At 44.5% G+C, this 24,531-nt stretch overlaps 1 protein-coding gene, 1 non-coding gene and 1 pseudogene across 4 annotated transcripts in view; 1 reads left to right on the top strand and 2 right to left on the bottom strand.

Annotated features, from left to right (window-relative positions):
- The first annotated feature begins 6,652 nt into the window (after positions 1-6,652).
- Positions 6,653-24,531, top strand: part of LOC105493188 (kinetochore scaffold 1) — a 76,620-nt gene continuing 58,741 nt past the window's right edge. Inside the window, exons 1-4 of one of the 3 annotated variants that reach the window (XM_071067090.1) lie at positions 6,653-8,292; positions 18,817-18,868; positions 21,266-21,305; positions 22,844-22,903. In XM_071067090.1, coding sequence (XP_070923191.1) covers positions 18,834-18,868; positions 21,266-21,305; positions 22,844-22,903 — 135 coding nt within the window. In that variant the 5' untranslated portion in view covers positions 6,653-8,292; positions 18,817-18,833. Of the gene's footprint in view, positions 8,293-10,951; positions 11,462-18,816; positions 18,869-21,265; positions 21,306-22,843; positions 22,904-24,531 lie in introns of those variants that run through there. The other 2 variants (XM_071067089.1, XM_071067088.1) reach the window with 2 other exon arrangements.
- On the bottom strand, positions 10,906-10,987 carry TRNAS-GCU (transfer RNA serine (anticodon GCU)). The gene has a single exon. It is a non-coding gene; the product is annotated as a tRNA-Ser (tRNA).
- LOC112428694 (small nucleolar RNA U13) lies at positions 23,679-23,776 on the bottom strand (annotated as a pseudogene).

Here is a 24,531-nt window from a genome sequence, read left to right as displayed (position 1 = left end):
GTGAGCAGCAACCAAGACTTATTGTGAAGAGCAAAAGAACACAGCTTCCACAGACCTTCTGGGTGAGTGTTACAGCTTTTAAAGGTGGCATGAACCCAAAGAGTGAGCAGCAGCAAGACTTATTGTGAAGAGCAAAAGAACACAGCTTCCACAGTATGGAAGGAGACCCCAGCGGATTGCCGCTGCTGGATTTTGGAGGGGCTGGGGGGTGACCAGCTTTTATTCCCTTATTTGTCCCTGCCCATGTCTTGCTGATTGGTTCATTTTACAGAGTGCTGATTGGTCCATTTTACAGAGTGCTGATTGGTGCGTTTACAATCCTTTAGCTAGACACAGAGCGCTGATTGGTGCATTTTTATAGAGCACAGATTGGTGTGTTTACAATCTTCTAGCTAGACAGAAAAGTTCTCCAAGTCCCCACTGACTCAGGAAGTCCAGCTGGCTTAACCTCTCACTAGAATGTTAATACAAAAACCTGTGACAAAGGTACTGCCTGTAAGGAGCTCAGGTTGAATCTAGTTGGCCTTTGCTATGGTTAACAGCTGGCTGTTCTTGAATGTGTTTTTTGTCCTTATAAAATGGTATCCTTTTGGCCGGGCGTAGTGGCTCATGCCTGTAATCCTAGCACTTTGGGAGGCCGAGGTGGGCGGATTGCCTGAGCTCAGGAGTTCCAGACTAGCTTGGGCAACATGGTGAAACTCCGTCTCTACTAACATACAAAATAAATTAGCTGGGCGTGGCAGTGTGTGCCTGTTGTTCCAGCTACTCAGGAGGCTGAGGCAGAATTGCTTGAATCCGGGAGGCAGAGGTTGCAGTGAGCCGAGATCGTGCCACTGCACTCCAGCCTGGGCAAGAGAGCAAGACTCTGGCTCTCCAAAAAAAAAAGGTATCTTTTTAAACTTTTATTTTAGCCCCCTTCCCTTACCCCTACGCTGGAGGTAACCACTATTAATAACTAAGGGGTCTCAAAGGGGTGGGGGTGAGGCAGGAGAATAGGGTCTGGAGGCAGGGAATCTAAGGCCATTTCACACTGACTTCCTAGAACTAAATTGATAGGAAAGCCCTAACTTTCCACTACTAAGTAACAAAAGGACCAGAGGTTACTACCCCTTTGCAAACCCCCAACTTCTCTGCCTGGCAGATGGGAAATTGAAAGTACCTCTGATCAGATGTTTGCGTGGGAGTGTGACCTTTGTAACATCACTTCAGCCTCTGATTGGTTGCTGTCTGCAACCAATCGAACTGATTGCTGGCCAAGTCTTCGTTTGCATAGAAGTGCAACTTTGTAACTTCACTTTAGCCTCTGATTGGTTGCCTTCTGCAACCATGAGGTGAACACCACGTGGCCAACGGGAAACCTCTAGGGGCTATTTGGACCCGAGAAGATTTTGTATTGGGGGCCCTTGAGCCACTGCTTGGCCCACTCCCACACTGTGGAGTGTACTTTCATTTTCAATAAATCCCTGCCTTCATTTCGTTCCTTTCGCTGCTTCATTCTTTCCTTGCTTTGCTGTGCATTTTGTCCAACTCTTTGTTCAAAACGCCAAGAACCTGGACAACTTGCAATCAAGACCCTCTAGTGGTAACGGGGAGGGGGAAAAATAATGATAAAAATTATTAAGGGTTCTCCTGCCTGTTTTCTACTCATAGATACACAAATTGATATGTATTTCCTTTAATAAAAATGAGATCATGCCATACAAATTATTCTGCAACTTGATTTTTTTTTTTTTTTTTTTGAGACGAAATCTCTCTGTCACCCAGGCTGGAGTGCAGTGGCGCAATCTTGGCTCACTGTAATTTCCGCCTCCTGGGTTCAAGCAATTCTGCCTCAGCCTCCCGAGTAGCTGGGACTACAGGCGCACACCGCCACGCCCGGCTAATTTTTTTTAAATTTTTAATACAGACGGGGTTTCAACATATTGGCCAGGCTGGTCTCAAACTCCTGACCTTGTGATCCACCCACCTCAGTCTCCCAAAGTGCTGGGATTACAGGCCTGAGCCACCGTGCCCGGACTTGATTTTTTTTTTTTAATAGCTGCATTGTGTTCCATTGTACTGCAATCTATCTCCTGTTGCTGAAATTTTAGGTATTTGCAGTTTTTCACTATTCTCAAACCATAGTAAACATCCTTATACCCTTCCACACTTGTAGCATAGTTTCTACAGGACAGTTTTTTTTTTAGTGTAATTATGGGGTCAATGGCTTTAAATATAAATAGGTAATAGGAAACTGCCCTCCAGAAAGATTATACCAATTTTCATTCTCTCCAATCATGTGAGAGGCTGAGGCAGCTGAATGCAGCAACTGAAAATGCAGCTGATCCAGCAGCTGCATTTTTAAAGTTCGCATTAGTTCCAGCCAGGGGTTGGAACCGTGGGTTTTCCTGAATGTCTATATCTTTTCATGGACGACCTAGACTTGCTTGAGTCAATCTTGCTTCCAAAGACTTGAGAGAAAATGGACTCATTTCAAAGCCTTTCAAGGTTTGGATGATGATCCTCAAGACTCACACATTCTAGAACATAACGATTATTGAAAACCAAAGATAGAAGCAGAGCAGCCATGGAATGTGACCAGTTTTTAGTTGGATAAGTTTACTGTGGTCCTGACGAGGTATCATCACCAAAGGCACTCATTCTGCTTAGAACATTGTCTTGTACATGGTGAACAATATTGTCTATGATTATGATTATTGTTTTCTTCCCCTCCAAGTCCTCTGTCACCGTCTTCTTTTCATTTGAAGCTTGTCCACGTTTTCAAAACTGCAACTTTTTGTCACCATTAACTAGGTGAAAACAGTTAAGAATTGCCTACTAAAGTTGAACACGCACATAACCTGTGACTCTACTTCTAGCTATCTACCTACAGAAACACTGTACATGTGCCCCAACAGACATATAAAAACAGTCACAGCAGTGTTCTTGCAGCAAAAAACGGGAGATAACAAAAATATCCATCAATAAGAGAATGGATACCTAATTGTATGCTCAGACAATCGTAAAATAATCAGCAGTGAAAATGAATGAATTATATGGATAAAACAGTGTCCAGTGACAGTCACAGATGAATACATTATATAAAATGAATACATTATATAAAATTCAAAAACAGACAAAACATATTTAAGACTACAAATATGTATAAATATGTATATTTGGTAAGAAAAACAAGAGGATGATTAACATGAAATTCAGAAAAATAGTTATCTTTGCCGGACATGGTGGAATCCCAGCGAAATCAGGGATTGAATCCCAGCGCTTTGGGAGGCCAAGGCGGGCAGATCACGAGGTCAGGAGATTGAGACCATCTTGGCTAACACGGTGAAACCCCGTCTCTACTAAAAATACAAAAAATTAGCCAGGCGTGGTGACACGCGCCTGCAATCCCAACTACGCAGGAGGCTGAGGCAGGAGACTGGAGTGCACACCACTGCACTCCAGTCGCGGCAACACAGTGAGACTCCGTCTCAAACAAACAAACAAAACAAACAAACAAAAAGTAGTTATCTTTTTTTTCTTTTTTCTTTTTTTTTTTTTTTGAGACGGAGTCTCATTCTGTTGCCCTGGCTGGAGTGCAGTGGCAGGATCTCGGCTCACTGCAATCTCCGCCTCCTGGGTTCAAGCGATTCTCCTGCCTCAGCCTCTCAAATAGCTGGGATTATAGGTGCCTGCCACCACGCCCGGCTAATCTTTTTTTTTTTTTTAAGTAGAGACAGGGTTTCACGATGTTGGCGAGGCTGGTCTCAAACTCCTGACCTCGTGATCCGCCCACCTCGGCCTTCCAAAGTGCTGAGATTACAGGCGTGAGCCACTGTGCCCGGCCAAAGTAGTTATCTTTTTGGTGGGAGGATGCCTCCAGGAAGGGACACACAGGAAGCATCAAAGGTGCTAGTAATCTGCCACCTGCCAAGAGGATAGAAAAAAAAATAATAATAATTTTTTTTTTTTTTTTTTTTTTTTTTTGAGACGGAGTCTCACGCTGTCGCCCAGGCTGGAGTGCAGTGGCGCGATCTCGGCTCACTGCAAGCTCCGCCTCCCGGGTTCACGCCATTCTCCTGCCTCAGCCTCCCGAGTAGCTGGGACTACAGGCGCCCGCCACCTCGCCCGGCTAAGTTTTTGTATTTTTAGTAGAGACGGGGTTTCACAGTGTTAGCCAGGATGGTCTCGATCTCCTAACCTCGTGATCCGCCCGTCTCGGCCTCCCAAAGTGCTGGGATTACAGGCTTGAGCCACCGCGCCCGGCCAGTTTTTTTAAAACTAAAAAATCAAAACAAAACATTTTGGCTGGGTGCAGTAGCCCACGCCTGTAATCCCAGCACTTTGGGAGGCGGAGGCGGGCGATCACGAGGTCAGGAGATCAACAGCATCCTGGCTAACACAGTGAAACCCCGTCTTACTGAGAAATAGAAAAAATCAGCTGGGCGTGTCGGGAGGCTGAGGCAGGAGAATGGCGTGAACCCGAGAGGCGGAGCTTACAGTGAGCTGAAATCGTGCCACTGCACTCCAGCCTGGGCGACAGAGCGAGACTCTGTCTCAAAAACAAAACAAAACATTTTTTCAGATGTCAAGTTTCTGTGTTATTCAATAATTTAAAAATCAGAATTCTAAGCCAGGCAGGGTGGCTCACACCTGTAATTCCAGCACTTTGGGAGGCTGAGGGGGCGGATCACCTGAGGTTGGGAGTTTGAGACCAGCCTGGCCAACATGATGAAACTCCATCTCTACTAAAAATACAAAAATTAGCTGGGCGTGCTGTGGCGTGCATCTGTAATCCCACCTACTCGGGAAGCTAAGACAACAGAATCGCTTGAACCTGGGTGACAGAGGTTGCAGTGAGCTGAGGTCGCGCCACTGCACTATGGCCTGAGTGACGGAGTGACTCCATCTCAAAAAAAAAAAAAAAAAAAATCAGAATAAACAACTGGCTAACTATCCATCACCACCTCAGCTTGAGATATACCATCAAGTATTATTCCCTATTTCCCCGAGTCTTTGGCATTTACTCATTCATCTTGGCTTTCCTAAACAATGTTTCTAAAACTGGATTTCCGTTTTGCTCTACTGATCTTCAATATGAAAATGTTTAGTTTTCAGTTCAGTAGACATTCCTAGAAGCTGTTGTAGTATTTTCATACGATAGCATGCATCTCAGGGAATGATTTCAGCAAAGAAAAACATTTTGGGTCGGTGTTGCAGACTCAAAGTAGAATGCATGGATTCACTATGGAGCCTTTCCAGACCCTGTCATCACTGTGTTCCCAGAGATGGTTCTCCAGTGAGAGAACCTGATGGTAAGGAACAAATTGACTTCACTTCTGTCATTGCTTGCCTCTCAAAACCAGTCTTTGTAAGTCTTGGAGCCTGAGGTCTGGGTTTTTCTTGCAAGAGTTAAGAAATAAACTTTAGATGTGTCCAAAAAAAAAAAAAAGCCAAACCAACCACACAAAAACAAAGCATTGATTTCAATTCTTCCTTCAGAGCTATGTCATATAAGGGCAGCTGCTGACACATATAGCCTGTCTGGGCTGTGGACCAGTTTATTATTTCATAATAAACATTGGCTGGCCGGGCCCGGTGGCTCAAGCCTGTAATCCCAGCACTTTGGGAGGCCGAGACGGGCGAATCACGAGGTCAGGATATCGAGACATCCTGGCTAACACGGTGAAACCCCGTCTCTACTAAAAAAATACAAAAAGCTGGGCGAGGTGGTGGGCACCTGTAGTCCCAGCTACTCGGGAGGCTGAGGCAGGAGAATGGCATGAACCCGGGAGGCGGAGCTTGCAGTGAGCCGAGATCACACCACTGCACTCCAGCCTGGGCAACAGAGCGAGACTCCGTCTCAAAAAAATAAAAAATAAATAAATAAATAAATAAATAAATAAACATTGGCCATTGATTCCCAGAGAACCTCATTTTCAAAAGAGGGAACTGGTCCTCTTAAAGCTGGCCCCAGATAATGAAGACCCATTACCTGACACCCCAATAGTAAAAAAGCTGGAATATCTTGGTAATATATTTATGCAACAGTCCTTTCTTGCGGTCTTCCAGAGGTTGAGGTCTCCTGCAGTAGTTGAGGATAGTATTTGCAAGGAAGAACATCGGTGTTTGTAGAGAATGGTTTCTTTGAGCTGTGGTTTGTTGAAGAATTTGGGGAGTTAATAGAGATCTCTGTAGACAGAGCATCCATCCCTGTGGATAAGAGCATCTTGTCCGAGTCTTGCGGTAGCTCAGCTGTTCCAGTAGATGGCGCCTCTAACTCTTTTCCTGTCAGCTGCTGCTGCTTTTTTTTTTTTTTTTTTCTTTCTGAGACGGAGTCTCGCTGTGTGGCCCAGGCTGGAGCGCAGTGGCGCCATGTCGGCTCACTGCAAGCTCCGCCTCCCGGATTCACGCCATTCTCCTGCCTCGGCCTCCCGAGTAGCTGGACCACAAGCGCCAGCCACCACGCCCGGCTAATTTTTTTAATTTTTAGTAGAGACGGGGTTTCACCCTGTTAGCCAGGATGGTCTCAATCTCCTGACCTCGTGATCCGCCCGTCTCGGCCTCCCAAAGTGCTGGGATTACGGGCGTGAGCCACCGCGCCCGGCTTTCCTGTCAGCTTCTTACAAGTTTCTCTTTCCGTTTCTTTTTTTTTTTTTTTTTTTTTTTTTGAGACGGAGTCTCGCTCTGTCGCCCAGGCTGGAGTGCAGTGGCCGGATCTCGGCTCACTGCAAGCTCTGCCTCCCGGGTTTACGCCATTCTCCTGCCTCAGCCTCCCGAGTAGCTGGGACTACAGGCGCCCGCCACCTCGCCCGGCTAGTTTTTTGTATTTTTTTAGTAGAGACGGGGTTTCACCGTGTTAGCCAGGATGGTCTCGATCTCCTGACCTCGTGATCCGCCCGTCTCGGCCTCCCAAAGTGCTGGGATTACAGGCTTGAGCCACCGCGCCCGGCCTCTCTTTCCGTTTCTAATTCAAATACTTCTTTACCTTGACTTTTTTTTTTTTTGAGACGGAGTCTCGCTCTGTCGCCCAGGCTGGGGTGCAGTGGACCGATCACGCCTCACCGCAGCCTCAACCTCTGGGGCTCAAGCCATCCTCCCACCTCAGCCTCTGTAGGACTACAGGCGCTAGCCACCACACCAGCCTCTTTTTTTCTTTCTTTTCCCTTTCTTTCTGTGTTTTTTTAAATAGAGACAGATTCTCCCTATGTTGCTTGGGCTAGTCTCGAACGCCGGGACCCAAGCAATCCTCCCACCTCAGCCTTCCAGAGTGCTGGAATTACAGGTGTGAGCCATTGTACTCGGCCTAAAAAAGTGAGTTTTCAACTCACAATTTTTTTCTTTTTTTTTTTCTCTATATTCTGCCAGTACATTTCATTTTCACAACTTCTACAGCTGAAGATTTTCCTTTGAAAAAATAATCTTCCCAGCCCGCGCAGCACGACGTCCCATCTAGCATGGCCAACATGGTGATGCTCTGGGACAATCAAAAGATGGGAGAGACCGAACAGAGTGAGTTCAGGAAACGTCTTTATTAAAACTTGATCACCTGGGTGAGTAGGACTAGCGTCCAGGAAAGTCTGAGTCCGGGACAAAGAAAGCAGTCAGTGGCCGGGAGAAACGTGATGCAGGAAGCGGACTTACAGAAGCGAGAACAAAGACAGTTGATCAGTCTTTTACATTTATCTATATTACATGTTCCACATCCCTGAGAAATCAACCTTGTATCAACCTTGTAACTTTGCAGCTGCCCTAGGGAGGTGAAGCAGGAACTCGCTGAGCCTCAAGGAATGTGAAACTAGCAAGTACAGATAAGGCTCGCTGAGCACTGAAGGAAAAACAAGCAGTTAGTATTCTTCTCTAGAGTGGCGGCGGGGAGTGGCGGGGGAGGTGGCTACACTACACTTAGCTTTTGAAGGAAAAAGTAAAAAATTTTAGTTGTCTTTGATTATACTTGTAAAATTCATGAGTTCCTTCTTCAATGAAATCCCGCCTCTCCTAAAAATGAAAAATTAACAGCGTGGTGGCACACGCCTGTAATCCCAGCTACTGGGAAGGCTGAGGCAGGAGAACTGCTTGAACCTGGGAGGTGGAGGTTGCAGTGAGTTGAGATAGTGCTACTGCACTCCAGCTTGGGCGACAGAGCGAGACCCTGTCTCAAAAAAAAAAAAAGAAAGAAAGAAAGAAAGAAAATCTACCCATACTCTGCACAGACATTGATAGACCTATAGTCATCACTGCAAGAAGCTGGCAAACCTCAGAAAATGATGCAGCCCTGGCGTCTCTAGAGAAGTTGCAGCACTAATGGGCAATGTAAGTAAAAATCTATTTACAAATGCATTCCCGGCACTTTCCTGGCATGTGCTGGGAAAAGCCTAGCAGGCTACAGAAGGGTCTAGGAGGGTTACAAAGGTCCAGAAGCAAGAGAGAGCACAGGGGCTAGTTGAAATGGAAGAGGGAGCTGCAGGTTGCAGGGCTTGTTGATGGGGGTGATCTCTAAGCTGAGATCCAAAGGAGGAGCGGCAGCCAGCCAGGAAGTTACATGATGGGAAAGAAGAGGGTGGGGTCAGGGGTATGTTGCCGTGAGAGGAGCAGGGACAGTATCTACAAACGTGTTATGGAAAGAGAAAAAAATCCTACTGAAGGAAAGGTAAGATCAGTGTCTCCAGGGAGATTTAGAAAGGTATCTCTCAGGGGCTCTTAACATTTTTTTTTGGTGACACAGACCCTTTTGGCAGTCTGGGATCTCATCTCAGAATTTTTTTTTAAATTTTGATTAAATTTTTAAATTTTTTTGTAGAGACAGGGGTCTCACTATGTTGCCCAGACTGTCTTTGAACTCCCGGACTCATGGGCTACTCCTGCCTTGACCTTCCAAAGTGCTGAGATTTCAGGCATGAGCCACCATGCCTGGCCAGAATGTTGTTTTTAAGTGCATAAAATTAAATACGTTGGAATACAAAGGCAACCAATTGTGTTGGAATAGTTGCCAAAATATTCTCAAAATTTGTGATGTAATAATATAATAAGGCATGCACTTTTTTTTTTTTTTGATGGAGTCTTGCTCTGTTGCCCAGGCTGGAATGCAGTGGCACGATTTCGGCTCACTGCAACCTCCACCTCCTGGGTTCAAGCAATTCTTCTGCCTCGGCCTGCCGGGTACCTGGGACTACAGGCACATGCCACCATGCCTGGGTAACTTTTGTATTTTTAGTAGAGACAGGGTTTCACCGTGTTGGCCAAGCTGGTCTTGAACTCCTGACCTCAAATGATCCACCCGCCTCAGCCTCCCAAAGTGCTGGGATTACAGGCGTGTGCTGCCGCGCCCGGCTTGATGCATGCACTTCTTAATGAATGCGTAACATTACAAGATCTAATAGCACGTCTAAAAATTACCATAATTTTGAAGTAGCAATGGGCGTAAAGCAGTAACAGTAATCTGGTATAAAAATATCTGTGATTTCTATTAGTGACAAAATAATGGATAAGGTTAACATTACTGTAGTGAGCTGCTTACCGTTACTGAAGAATGTGCTTTCAATTAGGGAGTATGGAAATAAGGATGAAATCTTTATTCTGAACCAAATAATCCACTGAATTCTATCCATGGACCCCTTGGAAATGCATGGAACCCAGCAGAAACCCTTCCTAGCAGCAGGGTGGAGAATGCATTGGAGAGCAAGGCTAAGGAAGGTTGACTCAATGTCCTGAGCCCAAGGAGGTATCAACATTCCCAACGGATTTGGATCTTTAACAGGAAGGAGCCACTGGAGCCAGCAGAGAATGGGGCCACCGCTTTCCATACTCAGTGCCCAAACCTTGCTGAAGCACCTGCCAGGTGCTGGGTTGTGGAGCATGGTGCAATGCAGACAGCCTCGTGGAGGAGAGAATCCGTAAACCATGGCTTCAAAAGATTGATAAATACTGATTATTAATCTATAGCACAGTACAGGATTGATAAATACTGATTATTAATCTACAGCACAGATTAGGAGGGTGATTAAGCCAGCGTCCAGTAGATTTGGGTTACACTCTTCTTTCTACAATTTAGAAGCTGATAACCTCGGGCAAGCTATCTTTCAGTCTCCTCATCTGTAAAATGGAGTAATAAAAATATCTGTCATGATCAAGGGTTATAGTGATGTGCCTGTAGATAATAAATACCGGATAAATAAAGTGTCTCGTGGTAGCTTTTGAAGTGAAACCTGGTATTTCATAATCCGGACAGGTGTTAAAAACCCGAGTAAGAGTGTACAATAATTGAAACTCCTCAGGAGCTATGTTAAAGTTGGAACAGAGCAGCATTGGAACATATGGGATGGTAATAATTGTGGAATTATATACACTGTTGTTAACTTCATATAAAAATAAATTCAGCGCGTTTTCTGATTCCTGGAAAGTCTCTTTCCCTCCCTTTTCTTTATCTGTGATGTCGGAACGTTCCAAATACTGTATTTCAACTATTTCATACCTGAGATTGATGGTGCCGGATTAATTGAGTAATAAATAATGAGTATTCAACTTTTTCCGCTCTGCAAATTTACTTTGGTTATAAAAAAAATTTATTCCGCTCAGCCGGGCGCAGTGGCTCACACCTGTAATCCCAGCACTTTGGGAGGCAAAGGCGGGCGGATCACGAGGTCAGGAGATCGAGACCATCCTGGCTAATACGGTGAAACCCCCGTCTCTACTAAAAATACAAAAAATTAGCCGGGCTTGGTGGCGGGCGCCTGTAGTCCCAGCTACTCGGGAGGTTGAGGTAGGAGAATGGCATGTACTCGGGAGGTGGAGCTTGCAGTGAGCCGAGATCGCGCCACTGCACTCCAGCCTGGTCGACAGAGCAAGACCCCGTCTCAAAAAAAAAAAAATTTATTCCGCTCTACAAGTTTACTTTGGTTATAAACAAAAACAAATTTGCCATTACTTCGACGAGGATGGGATTCGAACCCACGCGTGCAGAGCACAATGGATTAGCAGTCCATCGCCTTAACCACTCGGCCACCTCGTCCCCGAAGCATACACTTTCCTGATTGCTATAGGGAGTAATATCAAGGGGATGTGACGCAATGTTATGGAAGCCGCCATTTTGTACGGAAGCCAAAATCCAATCATTTCCTTAGCAAGCAATCGAAAGAAGATGGCCGCTCCCATGTTTGTGGGGGAGGTCTGCAGTGGGGAGGGGCAGAGGAAATTCGGTCGAAAATGAGATAAACTTGAAGGAAATAAAATTGGCACGGAGGCTAGGAAAGTAGTTTCCTTAAAGGAGTCTTAGAAATAGGGTTGATGTGGAGCCTAAGGGGCGGAGCCGACGCGTAGAGCCGCTTTGCGCGTGCGCAGCACCTAGGCGGTTAGATTTGAATACTTCACTGAGGCGAGCCGGGCGTTGTGTGGTGACGGCTAGAGGCGGCGCTGAGTTTCCGCTCTGAGGAGCGTGTGGACCCCAAACCAGCGCAAAATTTGTCGAGCAGGTGGGCCACGGCAGGTAAAGAGAATGACCCTTTCCTTCTGGGCTCCAGGGAAGGCTTCGGGTTTTGTCTGGGCGCCCTGAAGTTCCCGCGGTGGGAGGTGGGGAACGCTCCCTCAGCCTGGCGGCCTCCGTTAGCGCCGGGTCGAGTAGACAGACGCCTCTGCCCCGGGCCGGGCACACTGTGCTCTTTTTTCGTCTCCTCGGCCTGTAGGTTATGGCGCCTCCCGCTTCCCTAATACTTTTCCGCCCGCACCTGGGCCCCTCCGGCCACCCGGCTCTGGCTGCTCGTCGGTCGCTCTCTTGGCGTCCCCTTCCGCCCCGCCCTGCGGTCTTCTGTCAGGGCTCGCGGACTCTTCTTGCACCCCTGCTGCTCTTCCCTAGGGACCTGTAGGCTGTTTGTATTTCTCACTTAAGCTTTTCTTGGCTCTAAATGAAGTGACAGCAATGAGTGATTTTAAAATTCTTAGCTCTTCGTGGTTTAAGGTGTCTGCTCGGAGTGCTGGCGGCACGTAACAGATTTTTCGTTTCCTGCAGATATAACATTAACAAATAAAGCCAATATTAGTACTCCGCAAATTAGTTTTTAAAAATCCTTCTCCGTTCATTATTCCTCAGGATTTAAGCCCCCGTTCTTGATGTTTATTTAAATACTGAAGTTTGAGGGGGGAAAAATAATTACCGATTGGAATTTCAGATAGGTTTAATAGGCATTAACAGAGACAGGATGTGGATGAAGACCAAAGCAGAAGCTTATTCCAGTCTAGATATTAAAATTGACGTTTTCACTTCCGTCTAATCCCGTAGGTATTTATTGGGTTCGTTATCTTGTGATAGGGCTGGGGACAGATGATTCAGAGTCCCAAATCTAGAGGGGTTTACAATCCAGAAAGGGAAACAAACTAATATACCCAAATAACTAGAACACAAGACAGAATGTAAAAGATTATACGACATTCTAGAGTGGAGTGGGAGCATAGAAAAGGGAGAGCTCATGTGATGTTTTTGGTGATGGATTCGTGGAGAAGACCGCATTTGAGGTGGATGTTCGTTGGAGAGATGATTTACAGAGATGGGAGTTAATATATGGTAAAATTTTGGTAATTAAAGGTTAGGGTCAAAGCAGTATAATTCTTGACTTTGTGAATGGCTGGAAATCTTAACAAGATGATAAATACATGTAAATTGAATAAAATGTTTGGAATGGTGGTATTAATGATGTATTCGATGTTAAATAATAGACTGTAAAAGATACTCCAGATATTAACAGTAAAACAGTGCGGTCCAATAGGGCTCCCTATGAAAATGATAATGTTTTGTATCTGCACTCCGACATAGTACCCATTAGCGACATGGGACGATGGAGCACTTGAAATGTCATTATTGTGACCAAAGAACTGATTATTAAATTTTATTTTAATTAATTTAAATGTAAATAACTACTGTATTGGACAGCACAGGTCTGGAGTCTCTGTCATTTCACTCTTACCCTCCTACAATCCCGGAAAATACTAACTCTAGATATCGGTTATATAAATGTACGAGTGGACAAAGAGCCAGATAGTAAATATTTCAGCTTTGCAGGCTACATGGTTTTTGTCACATTTTCTTTGTTTAGTTGTTATTGCTTGCCTTGTTTTCTTTTTTTTTTTTTTTTTTTTTTTTTTTGAGACGGAGTCTCGCTCTGTCGCCCAGGCTGGAGTGCAGTGGCCGGATCTCAGCTCACTGCAAGCTCCTCTTCCTGGGTTCACGCCATTCTCCTGCCTCAGCCTCCCGAGTAGCTGGGACTACAGGCGCCCGCCACCTCGCCCGGCTAATTTTTTGTATTTTTTAGTAGAGACGGGGTTTCACCGTGTTAGCCAGCATGGTCTCGATCTCCTGACCTCGTGATCCGCCCATCTCGGCCTCCCAAAGTGCTGGGATTACAGGCTTGAGCCACCGCGCCCGGCCTGCTTGCCTTGTTTTCTACAATCCAATAAAAATGTGAAAAAACACTCTTAGCTCAAAGGCTAATTGGGCTCAGTAGCTATTTGAAGACCTACGGATTATTTAGACGAGTGGTTCCTAAATTTTCTTGATGCATGGCACCCTTAGATCAAAAGAAATACCTAACAGTCTATTTACTGAGTACAGTGGTCGGGTCCAAACATTAAGTATATATGTCCCAAACTTAGTAGCCAATTTAAAAAAATACAGAAATTGAAGGAAAAGATTATTTTTTAATATTTTATTTATTTATTTTTTGTCTCGCTCTGTCACCCAGGCTGGGGTGCAGTGGTTCTATCTTGGCTCATTGCAACCTCCGCCTCCTGGGTTCAAATGATTCTCCTGCCTCAGCTTCCCGAGTAACTGCGATTATAGGCGCCCACCACCACGCCCAGCCAATTTTTATATTTTTAGTAGAGACGGGGGTTTCACCACGTTGGCCAGGCTGGTCTTGAACTCCTGACCTCATGATCTGCCCACCTCAGCCTCCCAAAGTGCTAGGATTACGGGTGTGAGCCACTGTGCCTGGCCAAAATTTTATTATTAAATAATCACACTTACTGATTGGATATGTGTGCCTGTTGGACACTGCACAACTTCTGAAACTTTGGAATCAGTTTATACCCTGTCACCCTCATGTCCTGTACTACCTTAATAAAAAATACTTGCTTTTGGGCCGGGCGAGGTGGCTCACACCTGTAATCCCAGCACTTTGGGAGGCCAAGGGGGCAGATCACCTGAGGTCGGGAGTTTGAGACCAGCCTGACCAACATGGAGAAACCTCGTCTCTACTAAAAATACAAAATTAGCCAGGCGTGGTGGCGCATGCCTGTCATCCCAGCTACTCGGGAGGCTGAGGTAGGAGAATCACTTGAACCCGGGAGGCAGAGGTTGCAGGGAGGCAGAGGCTGCAGTGAGCTGAGATTGCGCCATTGTACTCCAGCCTGGGCAGCAAGAGTGAAACTCCATCCCAAAAAAAAAAAAAAAAAAAAAAAAGTACTTGCTTTTTATCACAGCAACTGCAAACAGTTTATATTTACAGTGATAAGTTATTAAAACTAATGTAATGCATATGGTACTGTTTTGAGCTAGTAGTTCACACAGTACCTGACAGATGTTCAGAACTGCTGTGCATCTCTCAAAATTTTTAAATATTCCAGGACACCATTGTGAGTATGCTGCAGCACCCTTGGGTGCCAGGTACACAGTTTGGAATCAGTAACTTTTTTTTTTTTTTCTTTTTCTTTTTGAGACGGAGTCTCACTCACCCTGTTTCCCAGGCTGGAGTGCAGTGGAACCATCTTGGCTCACTACAATCTCTACCTCCTGGGTTCAGGGGATTCTCCTGCTTCAGCCTCCCAAGTACCTGGGATTACAGGAGCACGCTGCCATGCCCAGCTAATTTTTTTGTATATTTAGTAGAGACAGAGGTTTCACCATGTTGCCCAGGCTGGTCTTGAACTCCTGGCCTCAAGTGATCCTCCCACCTCGGCCTCCCAAAGTGCTGAGATTACAGGCTTGAGCCACCACACCCAGCTCCTGGAACCAGTAACTTAACGTGTCAGTGATCAAGAGTTTGGCCATAACAATGTTTTATAAATGAAGCTTAACTTGTGAGTGTGGAGTCTTCTATTTGTGTTGAAAGTGGAACTTGGCCGGGCGCGGTGGCTCAAGCCTGTAATCCCAGCACTTTGGGAGGCCGAGGCGGGTGGATCACGAGGTCAGGAGATCGAGACTATCCTGGCTAACATGGTGAAACCCCGTCTCTACTAAAAATACAAAAAACTAGCCGGGCGTGGTGGCGGGCGCCTGTAGTCTCAGCTACTCGGGAGGCTGAGGCGGGAGAATGGCGTGAACCCGGGAGGCGGAGCTTGCAGTGAGCTGAGATCACGCCACTGCACTCCAGCCTGAGAGACACAGCGAGACTCCGTCTCAAAAAAAAAAAAAAAAAAAAGAAAGTGGAACTTAACAGTTATAGAATATTTTAAAAGGGGGACTTCATTAAGCTTGAATTTCATCAGTTAATTGCCAACCAGTTGGTCTACAGGTTGGACAGGAATTATGCTTAATGACTATTTTAAACAACAAAGATATTTAGGTGATCTTGAGTTGATAGTAGTTAATATTTTTATCTGTATGTTGCATATAATTTGTCATTAAAAATTATTCTTGGGAGGCCGAGGCAGGCGGATCATGAGGTCAGGAGATCGAGACCATCGTGGCTAACACAGTGAAACCCCGTCTCTACTAAAAACACAAAAAAATTAGCCGGGCCTGGTGGCAGGCGCCTGTAGTCCCAGCTACCCGGGAGGCTAAGGCAGGAGAATGGTGTGAACCTGGGAGGCAGAGGTTGCAGTGAGCTGAAATCACGCCACTGCACTCCAGCCTGAGTGACAGAGCAAGACTCCGTCTCAAAAAAAAAAAAAAATCATTAAACATCCCCCCGCCCCCCGAGACAGAGTCTTTCTCTGTTGCCCAGCCTGGAGTGCAGTGGTTTGATCTCTGCTCACTGCAGTCTCCGCCTCCCAGGCTCAAGCGATCCTCCCACCTCAGCCTCCAGAGTAACTGGGACTACATGTGCGAGCCACCATGCCCGGCTGTTTTGTATTTTTTGTAGAGATGCGGTTTTGCCGTGTTGTCCAGGCCCCTTTTGAACTCCTGAGCTCAAGTGATCAGCCTGCCTCAGCCGCCCAAAGTGCTGGGATTACAGGTGTGAGCCATTGTGCCCAGCCCTAAACTTTTTTCTTCATCTGTTGAGATGATTATATCATTTTTGCCTTTTAATCTGTTAGTATGGTAAATTGCAAGGTTGATTTTTCTGATATTAAACTGTGCATTCCTTTTTGTTTGTTTGTTTGTTTGTTTTTTAAGAGACGGGGTCTCACTATGTTGCCCATGCTGGAGTACAGTAGCTATTCACCGTTGTAATCATAGTGCACTACAGCCTGGAACTCCAGGGCTCCAGAGATCCTCCTGCCTCAGCCTCCCAAGTAGCTGGGACTACAGGCACATTACCCCATATGTGCCCAACCAATTTTGCATTTCTGCAAAGAAACCAACATGACCGTGATATATTATCCTATTATCCTTTTTACAAATTGCTGGATTCTTTTTGCTGATATTTATTTGGGATTTTTTTTTTTTTTTTTTAGACGGAGTCTCACTTTGTTGCCCAGGTTGGAGTGCAGTGGCCCCACATTGGCTCACTGTAACCTCCATCCCCTGGGTTCAAGCAGTTCTCCTGCCTCAGCCTCCTTAGCAGCTGGGATTACAGGCACCCACCACGACGTCTGACTAGTTTTTATATTTTTAGTAGAGACGGGTTTCACCGTGTTGGCCAGGCTGGTCTCAAACTCCTGACCTGAGGTGATCCACCCGCTTTGGCCTCCCAAAGTGTTGGGATTACAGGCATGAGCCACCGCACCCGGCTATTTGGGATTTTTATACTTTTGAGAATGGCATGTAATCTTTCCTTGCTGTGTGTGTATGTGTGTCTTGGAGGTGGTTGCAGGAAAGGGAGTTAAATTTTTATCTCCCATGGTGCGAAGACAGTTTAATGGCTAAAACTAGAAAAATAGCTGGGCACAGTGGCTTTTGCTTATAATCCCAGCACTTTGGGAAACAGAGGCAGGTGGATTGAAGCACATCAGACATCTTTCAGGTACCTGTTTACTTATTGCTAAAAGCAAGAACATTGATCCTGTTTTTGTGTATTGTATTAATTTAGTGTTGTGGCAGAAATGCTAATATGGTCGAGTCAAAATCTCCAGCTATTCTTTTTTGAAATCTGCAGTGGCATTTTTTTCTTACCCAAGAATGAAGTTCTAAAGTTAATACATAAAGTGAAAATCAAATATAGTTATAGGGAGGCAGCAACTGAGACCAGTTGAGGAAACCTCACATTATGCCTCTTAATTCATATTCTTTCCAGGGCAAATACTCACTGAGTTAAATTTAAAGCATTATCAGCTATGCTAATGTTATTTTCATGTGTTAATTTTTTTTGCTGAGTACTTATAGTTGACTTTTCCTCAGATAAATATACATATGATGCAAATTCACTGTATTTAGATATCTAATTCAGGTGTCCCCAACCCCCTGGGCCATGGAACGGTATAGGTCCACTGCCTGGTGGCACAGCGGGAGGTCAGCAGGTGAGCATTAGCGCCTGAGCTCCTCCTCCTGTTGGATCAGCAGCGGCATTCGATTCTCACATGAGCACAAACCCTACTGTGAACTGTGCACACGAGGGATCTAGGTTGCGGGGTCCTTATGAGAGTCTAATGCCTGATGATCAGAGGTGGAACAGTTGCATCCCGAAACCATCCCCCATCACACCCTCCTAGTCTGTGGAAAAATAGTCTTCCACAAAACTGATCCCTGATTTGGAAAAGGTTGGGGACCATTTATCTAATTGATGTCCATTTTGGGAGTAGATTATTAAATAATCTGCAAACTCTTTTTTTTTTTTTTTTTTTTTTTTTGAGACGGAGTCTCGCTCTGTCGCCGGGGCTGGAGCGCAGTGGCCGGATCTCAGCTCACTGCAAGCTCCGCCTCCCGGGTTTACGCCATTCTCCTGCCTCAGCCTCCTGTGTAGCTGGGACTACAGGCGCCCGCCACCTCGCCCGGCTAGTTTTTTGTATTTTTTTAGTAGAGACGGGGTTTCACCGTGTTCGCCAGGATAGTCTCGATCTCCTGACCTCGTGATCCGCCCGTCTCGGCCTCCCAAAGTGCTGGGATTACAGGCTTGAGCCACCGCGCCCGGCCAAATAATCTGCAAACTCTTATAAGCTAGGCCAAATTTTTATTTGAACCAGTGAAGTCCCTATCATCCTGATCAAAGTTAGTCACTGATTTTATCTTGAGTATGAGAATTTTCCAGGAATGTTTATTATAATAGTGGTTTAAACTCCTTAAAATGAGTCATGTTTTGTATCTTCCTAAGTATAGTGGTGTTTTCCTTTTTTTTTTTTTTTTGAGATGGAGTTTTGCTCTTGTTGCCCAGGCTGGAGTACAATGGAGCGATCTCGGCTCACCACAACCTCCATCTCCTGGATTCAAGTGATTCTCTTACCTCAGCCTCCCGAATAGCTGGGATTACAGGCATGCGCCACCACGCCCGGCTAATTTTGTGTTTTAGTGGAGATGGGGTTTCTCCACGTTGGTCAGGCTGGTCTCAAACTCACGACCTCAGGTGATTCGGCCGCCTCGGCCTCCCAAAGTGCTGGATTACAGGCATAAACCACCGTGCCCAGCCTTTCCTTCCCATCTTTGGTCTTCCCTCAGAAAGTAACCCTGAAGTCACCAACTGTACTCTTAATCTCTTCTTAGATTGCAGTTGCTTTTCCTTTTTCCTCATCTTTTCTAATATTGTATATTTGTTACAGAAAAGTTTTCTTCAGAAATGGATGGGGCATCTTCAGAGGCTAATGAAGAAAAGTAAGTTCATTTAATGCAGCTAAGAATGTTATATTCTATCAGAGAAAGATATTTTTCTAATTAGTAGGACCTATCCATAACTTCTGAGATCTTTTTCCATTGTGTTCCAATAAAAAGAAGTAGTTTTTTTTTTTTTTAATTTAAGTTCTAGGGTACATGTACACAATGTACAGGTTTGTTACATATGTATACATGTGCCATGTTGGTTTGCTGCACCCATCAACTCATCATTTACATTAGGAATGTCTCCTAATGCTATCCCTCCCCCATCCCCCAGCCCTGGACAGGCCCCAGCGTGTGATGTTCCCCGCTCTGTGGCCAAGTGATCTCATTGTTCAGTTCCCACCTATGAGTGAGAACATGCGGTGTCTGGTTTTCTGTCCTTGTGATAGTTTGCTGAGAATGTTGGTTTCCAGCTTCATTCATGTCCTTGCAAAGTACATGAACTCATCCAAAAAGAAGGAGATGTTACAGACTCATAGTTTTCCTTGCCATTGCCATATCTTTGTATAAACTCATCTACTCTGGGCATGGTGGCTCACACCTGTAGTCCCAGCACTTTGAGATGCTTTGGCGGGAGGATATTTTAAGCCCAGTAATTTGAGACCAACCTGGGCAACATAATAAGACACCCCCGCCCCCATCTCTACAAAAAATAAAATTTTTTAAATGGAGGGCTCTTGGCTTTACCAGCCAGGGAGGATGCTTGGCTTTGCTCAGAAAAGAATTTGGCCGGGCGCGGTGGCTCAAGCCTGTAATCCCAGCCCTTTGGGAGGCCGAGACGGGCGGATCACAAGGTCAGGAGATCGAGACCATCCTGGCTAACACAGTGAAACACCGTCTCTACTAAAAAATACATAAAAAACTAGCCGGGCGATGTGGCGGGCGCCTGTAGTCCCAGATGCGCGGGAGGCTGAGGCAGGAGAATGGCGTAAACCCGGGAGGTGGAGCTTGCAGTGAGCTGAGATCTGGCCACTGCACTCCAGCCTGGGCGACAGAGCTAGACTCCGTCTCAAAAAAAAAAAAAAAAAAAAAATTCATGGGCTAGCCAGCGGTGTTAAACAGCACTTTTATTGAAGTGGCTTAGTGTAAAGCAGCAGCACTGGTATAGCTCCTTGCAGAGCAGGGCTACTCTGTAGGCACTAAGCCCACAGTAGCAGCTCAGAGGCAGTTCTGCACTCATATTTATACCCATTTTTAATTATATGCAAATTAAGGGGTGTTTTATGCAGACATTTTTAGAGTGAGGGTAGTAACTTCCAGCTTGTCTGGTCATTGCCATGGAAAGGGCAGGTAACTGCTGGGTTTTTGCCGTGGCAATGGTAAACTGACAAGGCACCCTGATGGGAGTGTCTTATGGGGAAGTGCTTTTGTCCCAGACCTGTTTTAGCTAGTCCTCAATTTGGTCCTGTATCCAAGCCCCACCTCTGGAGTCAAGTTCTGCCTCCTACCTCAAGATCCTGTCTCAAACATCATCATCATCATCATCATCTCATCTAGAGTCAAATCTGAGAGGGACTTTAGATACTATCTCCCATCTCTTCAATTTAAGGATGAGAAAATTGAGAACCAGGAAGATAAAATGATTTGTCTAAAATTGCCATCACAATCTGATGGCTTGTTTGCAGCCTTTAGTCATAAGTTTTTGGCTTATACATAATGTTTTTTGATTGTTTCTTTTTAAGAGACTGTGTCTTGCTTCATTGCCCAGGCTAGATTTGGACTCCTGGGCTCAAGTGATTCTTCTGCCACAGTCTCCAGCTGAATAGCTGGAACTATAGACATGGGCCACCGTGGCTGGCTTTGGCCTACACATGTTTTTTAGTTTTTGAATTAGTTGCCAAAACTTCAAGATCTCAAAATTTTGTACAATTGGGTTTTCAGCTTCTCTTGAAAAATCAAGCATGGCAACACTGGGCTGGTATTCTTGTTTGGCAACAACTAACCACAGCAGAGGAATGACTGACCTTTAGGTGAGAGAGGAATTCTCTAGGTCATTACATTTCAACACTACCTATTTTTCTTACTCCTAAAAAATTATCTGTTTAGCCTCAGAGGCATTTGAATTTCCAAAACCTGCTCCAAAAGTCATATAGTAGTAAAACCAAAAGTAGCGTCTCTTGACTTATAGCCCTTTATCATATTATTATATCTCTGTAAATATGGTAAATTATGTTGTACTGATTATTATTCAAGAGATAGTCTCGTAGTACACAGTATGTATTTTAAAACACTGAATTACTAACTGAATTTAAAGTCTTGTATATAAATTTTGCTTGTCAGAGTGCTAAGTGAAAGTGATGACCAGTTTGAAAGCATGTAAGGGGTGCTGTGATGATCCCTTTTGGGAATTCAGTTTTTTATCAATGTGTTTATAATTTTTTTTTCCTTTTTCAGTGACAATATAGAGAGACCTGTTAGAAGACGGCATTCTTCAGTAAGAAAGACTTTCTTGAATTAATAATTGTCAGCTTTTATTTAATGATAACTATATATCACAGTAGTTTTGACTGTGGCTTCACCATCCTACCCTCACTGGCTTCCTATTGCTCTCTAGGTAAAGACTCAGATATTTAACGTGGTTATGCAATTCTGTAAATATACCAAAATTCATACTTTATGAATTTTGTAGTAATTTTACGAATTTTATGCTATGTAAGTTATATTTCAATAAAGCTATTTAAAAGATATGTTTAACCTGTGGTACAAAGCTGTTGCAAGAGACAAAAGACCTACTCAAACTGTTTTTGTTTTTTGAGACAGAGTCTCGCTGTGTTGCCCAGACTGGAGTGCAGTGGTGTGATCTCGGCTCACTGTAACCTCTGCCTCCTGGGTTCAAGCGATTGTCATGTTTCAGCCACCTGAGTAGCTGGAATTACAAGCGTGTACCACCATGCGTGGCTGATTTTTTTATTTTTTAGAAGAGATGAGGTTTTGCCATGTTGCCCAGGCTAGTCTCAAACTCCTGACCTCAAGTGATCCTCCTGCCTCAGCCTCCCAAACTGCTGAGCCATTATGCCCAGCCCAAACTGCTTTAAGCACAAAATACATTGGGTTATGATACTAACAAATCCAAAGAAGGGATGGCTTTAGGCACAGCTTACTGACCAGAGATTGTAACCATGACACCAGTACTAGGATTTCCTTTTTCTTTTTTTTTTTCTTGAGACGGAATCTCGCTCTGTCACCCAGGCTGGAGTGCAGTGGCGCGATCTCGGCTCACTGCAAGCTCCTCCTCCCAGGTTCACACCATTCTCCTGCCTCAGCCTCCCGAATAGGTGGGACTACAGGCACCTGCCACCATGCCCGGTTAATTTTTTGTATTTTTAGTAGAGATGGGGTTTCATCATGTTAGCCAGGATGGTCTTGATCTCCTGACCTCGTGATCCGCCCCATCTTTGGCCTCCCAAAGTGCTGGGATTACAGGCGTGAACCACTGCGTCCAGCCTCCTTTTTCTTTTTCTACTCTTAGTGCTTCCTCTGGGTAATCTCCAGCAGATAGATTCTTTCCCTGTAATTACTGTGGTACATCTAGCTCTTTTACTTCCAGGCTCAAGTCCTACGTGAAGAATAGTGTCTTTTTCCTGAAAACAGAAAAGACTCAGAATTGAATCATTTTAGCTCGATTATCCTGATATGGGTCAAGTCCTCATTCCTGAACAAATCATCATTGACAAGAGAATATCACATTGTTCTAGACAGAGCTATGTGTTTTACCCTAGAGTTGGTGTCATGTTCACTCAGACCACATGGGATGAGAGTGGGTAAAATAATTGGAGAGGATGGGCAGGTAGAAGGGAATAGATGTCAGATATTTAAATCTGCCACACGGTGTAGCATTGAGCAGAATGAATTTGAGGAGTTTCAGAGTTTGTAATGAAAATTTTAGCTTTCTACCTATGATATAACATGAAATAAACTGATTCTTAATAGATATGCCAAATTTTTTTTGAATAATTCTAATTGTTACCACAGATTTTGAAACCCCCAAGGAGTCCTCTTCAGGACCTCAGAGGTGGGAATGAAACAGTTCAGGTAAGTCTCTTGTGCAAATACTTTATAGATGACTATTTTCAGTTATATTTTTAAGTCAAGAACTTTATTAACTATATGAAGAGGGAATGTGTAAGCATCCCATGGCTTTCCAAACAGTTGAATATACTGGCATTCATGATTTTTCTTTTTTCTTCTCTTTTCTAGAAATGGCATCTCTCTCACTTACCCAGGTTGGAGTGCAGTGGCACAATCATAACTCCCTGTAGCCCTGCATTCCTGGGTTCAATCAGTCTTCCTGCCTCAGCCTCCTGAGTAGCTGGTACTACGGCACATGCCACCATACCTGGCTATTTATTTATTTATTTAGAGACAGAGTCTCACTCTGTTGCCCAGACTGGAGTACAATGGTGCGATCATGGGTCACTGCAACCTCCTCCTCCTGGGCTCGAGATCCGCCCACCTTAGCCTCCTGAATAACTAGGACCACAGGAACATGCCACTATGCCTGGCTAATTTTTTATTTTTTGTAGAGAAGGGGTTTCGCCATGTTGCCTACGTTAGTCTTGAACTCCTGGGCTCAAGCAATCTACCCACCTTGATCTTCCAAAGTGCTGGGATTACAGGCGTGAGCCACTGTACCCGGCCCTTAACATGTTTTTTTTTTTTTGTTTTTTTTTTTTTAGTACAGACAAGGGTCTTGCTATGTTGACTGGGCTGGTTTTGAACTTCTGGGCTCAAGTGGTCCTCCTGCCTGGGCCTCCCAAAGTGTGGGTATGATAGGCATGAGCCATCGTGCTGCGCCTTTCTTTTTTCATGTCAGATGTATAATGTGCCAACATGTAACAAAGTTTGAGGAAAGCACATCTCACATGCGTGTGAAAACCCAGTCACACTTATGAACTATGAAAATATCAGTTTTCTTTTTTTTCAGTAAGAAATATATTAGTCTCTGTTAGTCCCAGTGTTTACCATGTCAGTATTATAATTGTCATATTAAGCTCAGGGCTACCTGTAGCATCTTCTAGGACCTTAATCACATCACTGCTTTGACGCAGAGGGGTTACCATTTCTGATTCTTTATTATAATAAGACTTATGGTCAGGTATTCAGAATTAACCCAGTAAAATTCTCTGTGGATTTTGTTTCTGTCTTTTGGTTATTATTATTTTATGTTTTTACTTAACAGCAAGCTCATCCTTAATGTCTTTTGGTTTTTGTGTATGGTATTTATGTGAGTAGAAATGTTTGCTCTTGTTAAGGAGGGTGGGGAAGGAAAGTAAAAATACTGTATTCTAATGAAGAGATGCTCAGCATCATTGACCATTAGGAAAATACAAATCAAAACCTAAATGAGATATCACCTCACACCCATTAGGATGGTTAAAATAAAAGACAGACAATAACAAGTGTTGATGAGGATACAGAGAAATTGGAACCCTTGTGCTCTGTTGGTGGGGATATAAAATGGTACAGCTGCTATGGAAAACAGTATGGCAATTCCTCAACAAATTGAAAATAGAATTACCATATGATTGAACAATTTCACTTCTGGATATATATCCAAAAGAATTGAGAGTTTCAAAGAGATATTTGTACACCCATGTTCATAATGGCATGATTCACAGTAGCCAGAAGGTGGAAGCAACTTAAGTGTCCATTGATGAATG

This window comes from Macaca nemestrina, chromosome 7 (genome assembly GCF_043159975.1).
Source record: "Macaca nemestrina isolate mMacNem1 chromosome 7, mMacNem.hap1, whole genome shotgun sequence".
In the NCBI taxonomy this organism is placed as follows: domain Eukaryota; kingdom Metazoa; phylum Chordata; class Mammalia; order Primates; family Cercopithecidae; genus Macaca; species Macaca nemestrina.
The sequence above is the reverse complement of the archived record's forward strand: the minus strand, read 5'-3'. Positions and strand labels throughout refer to the sequence as shown.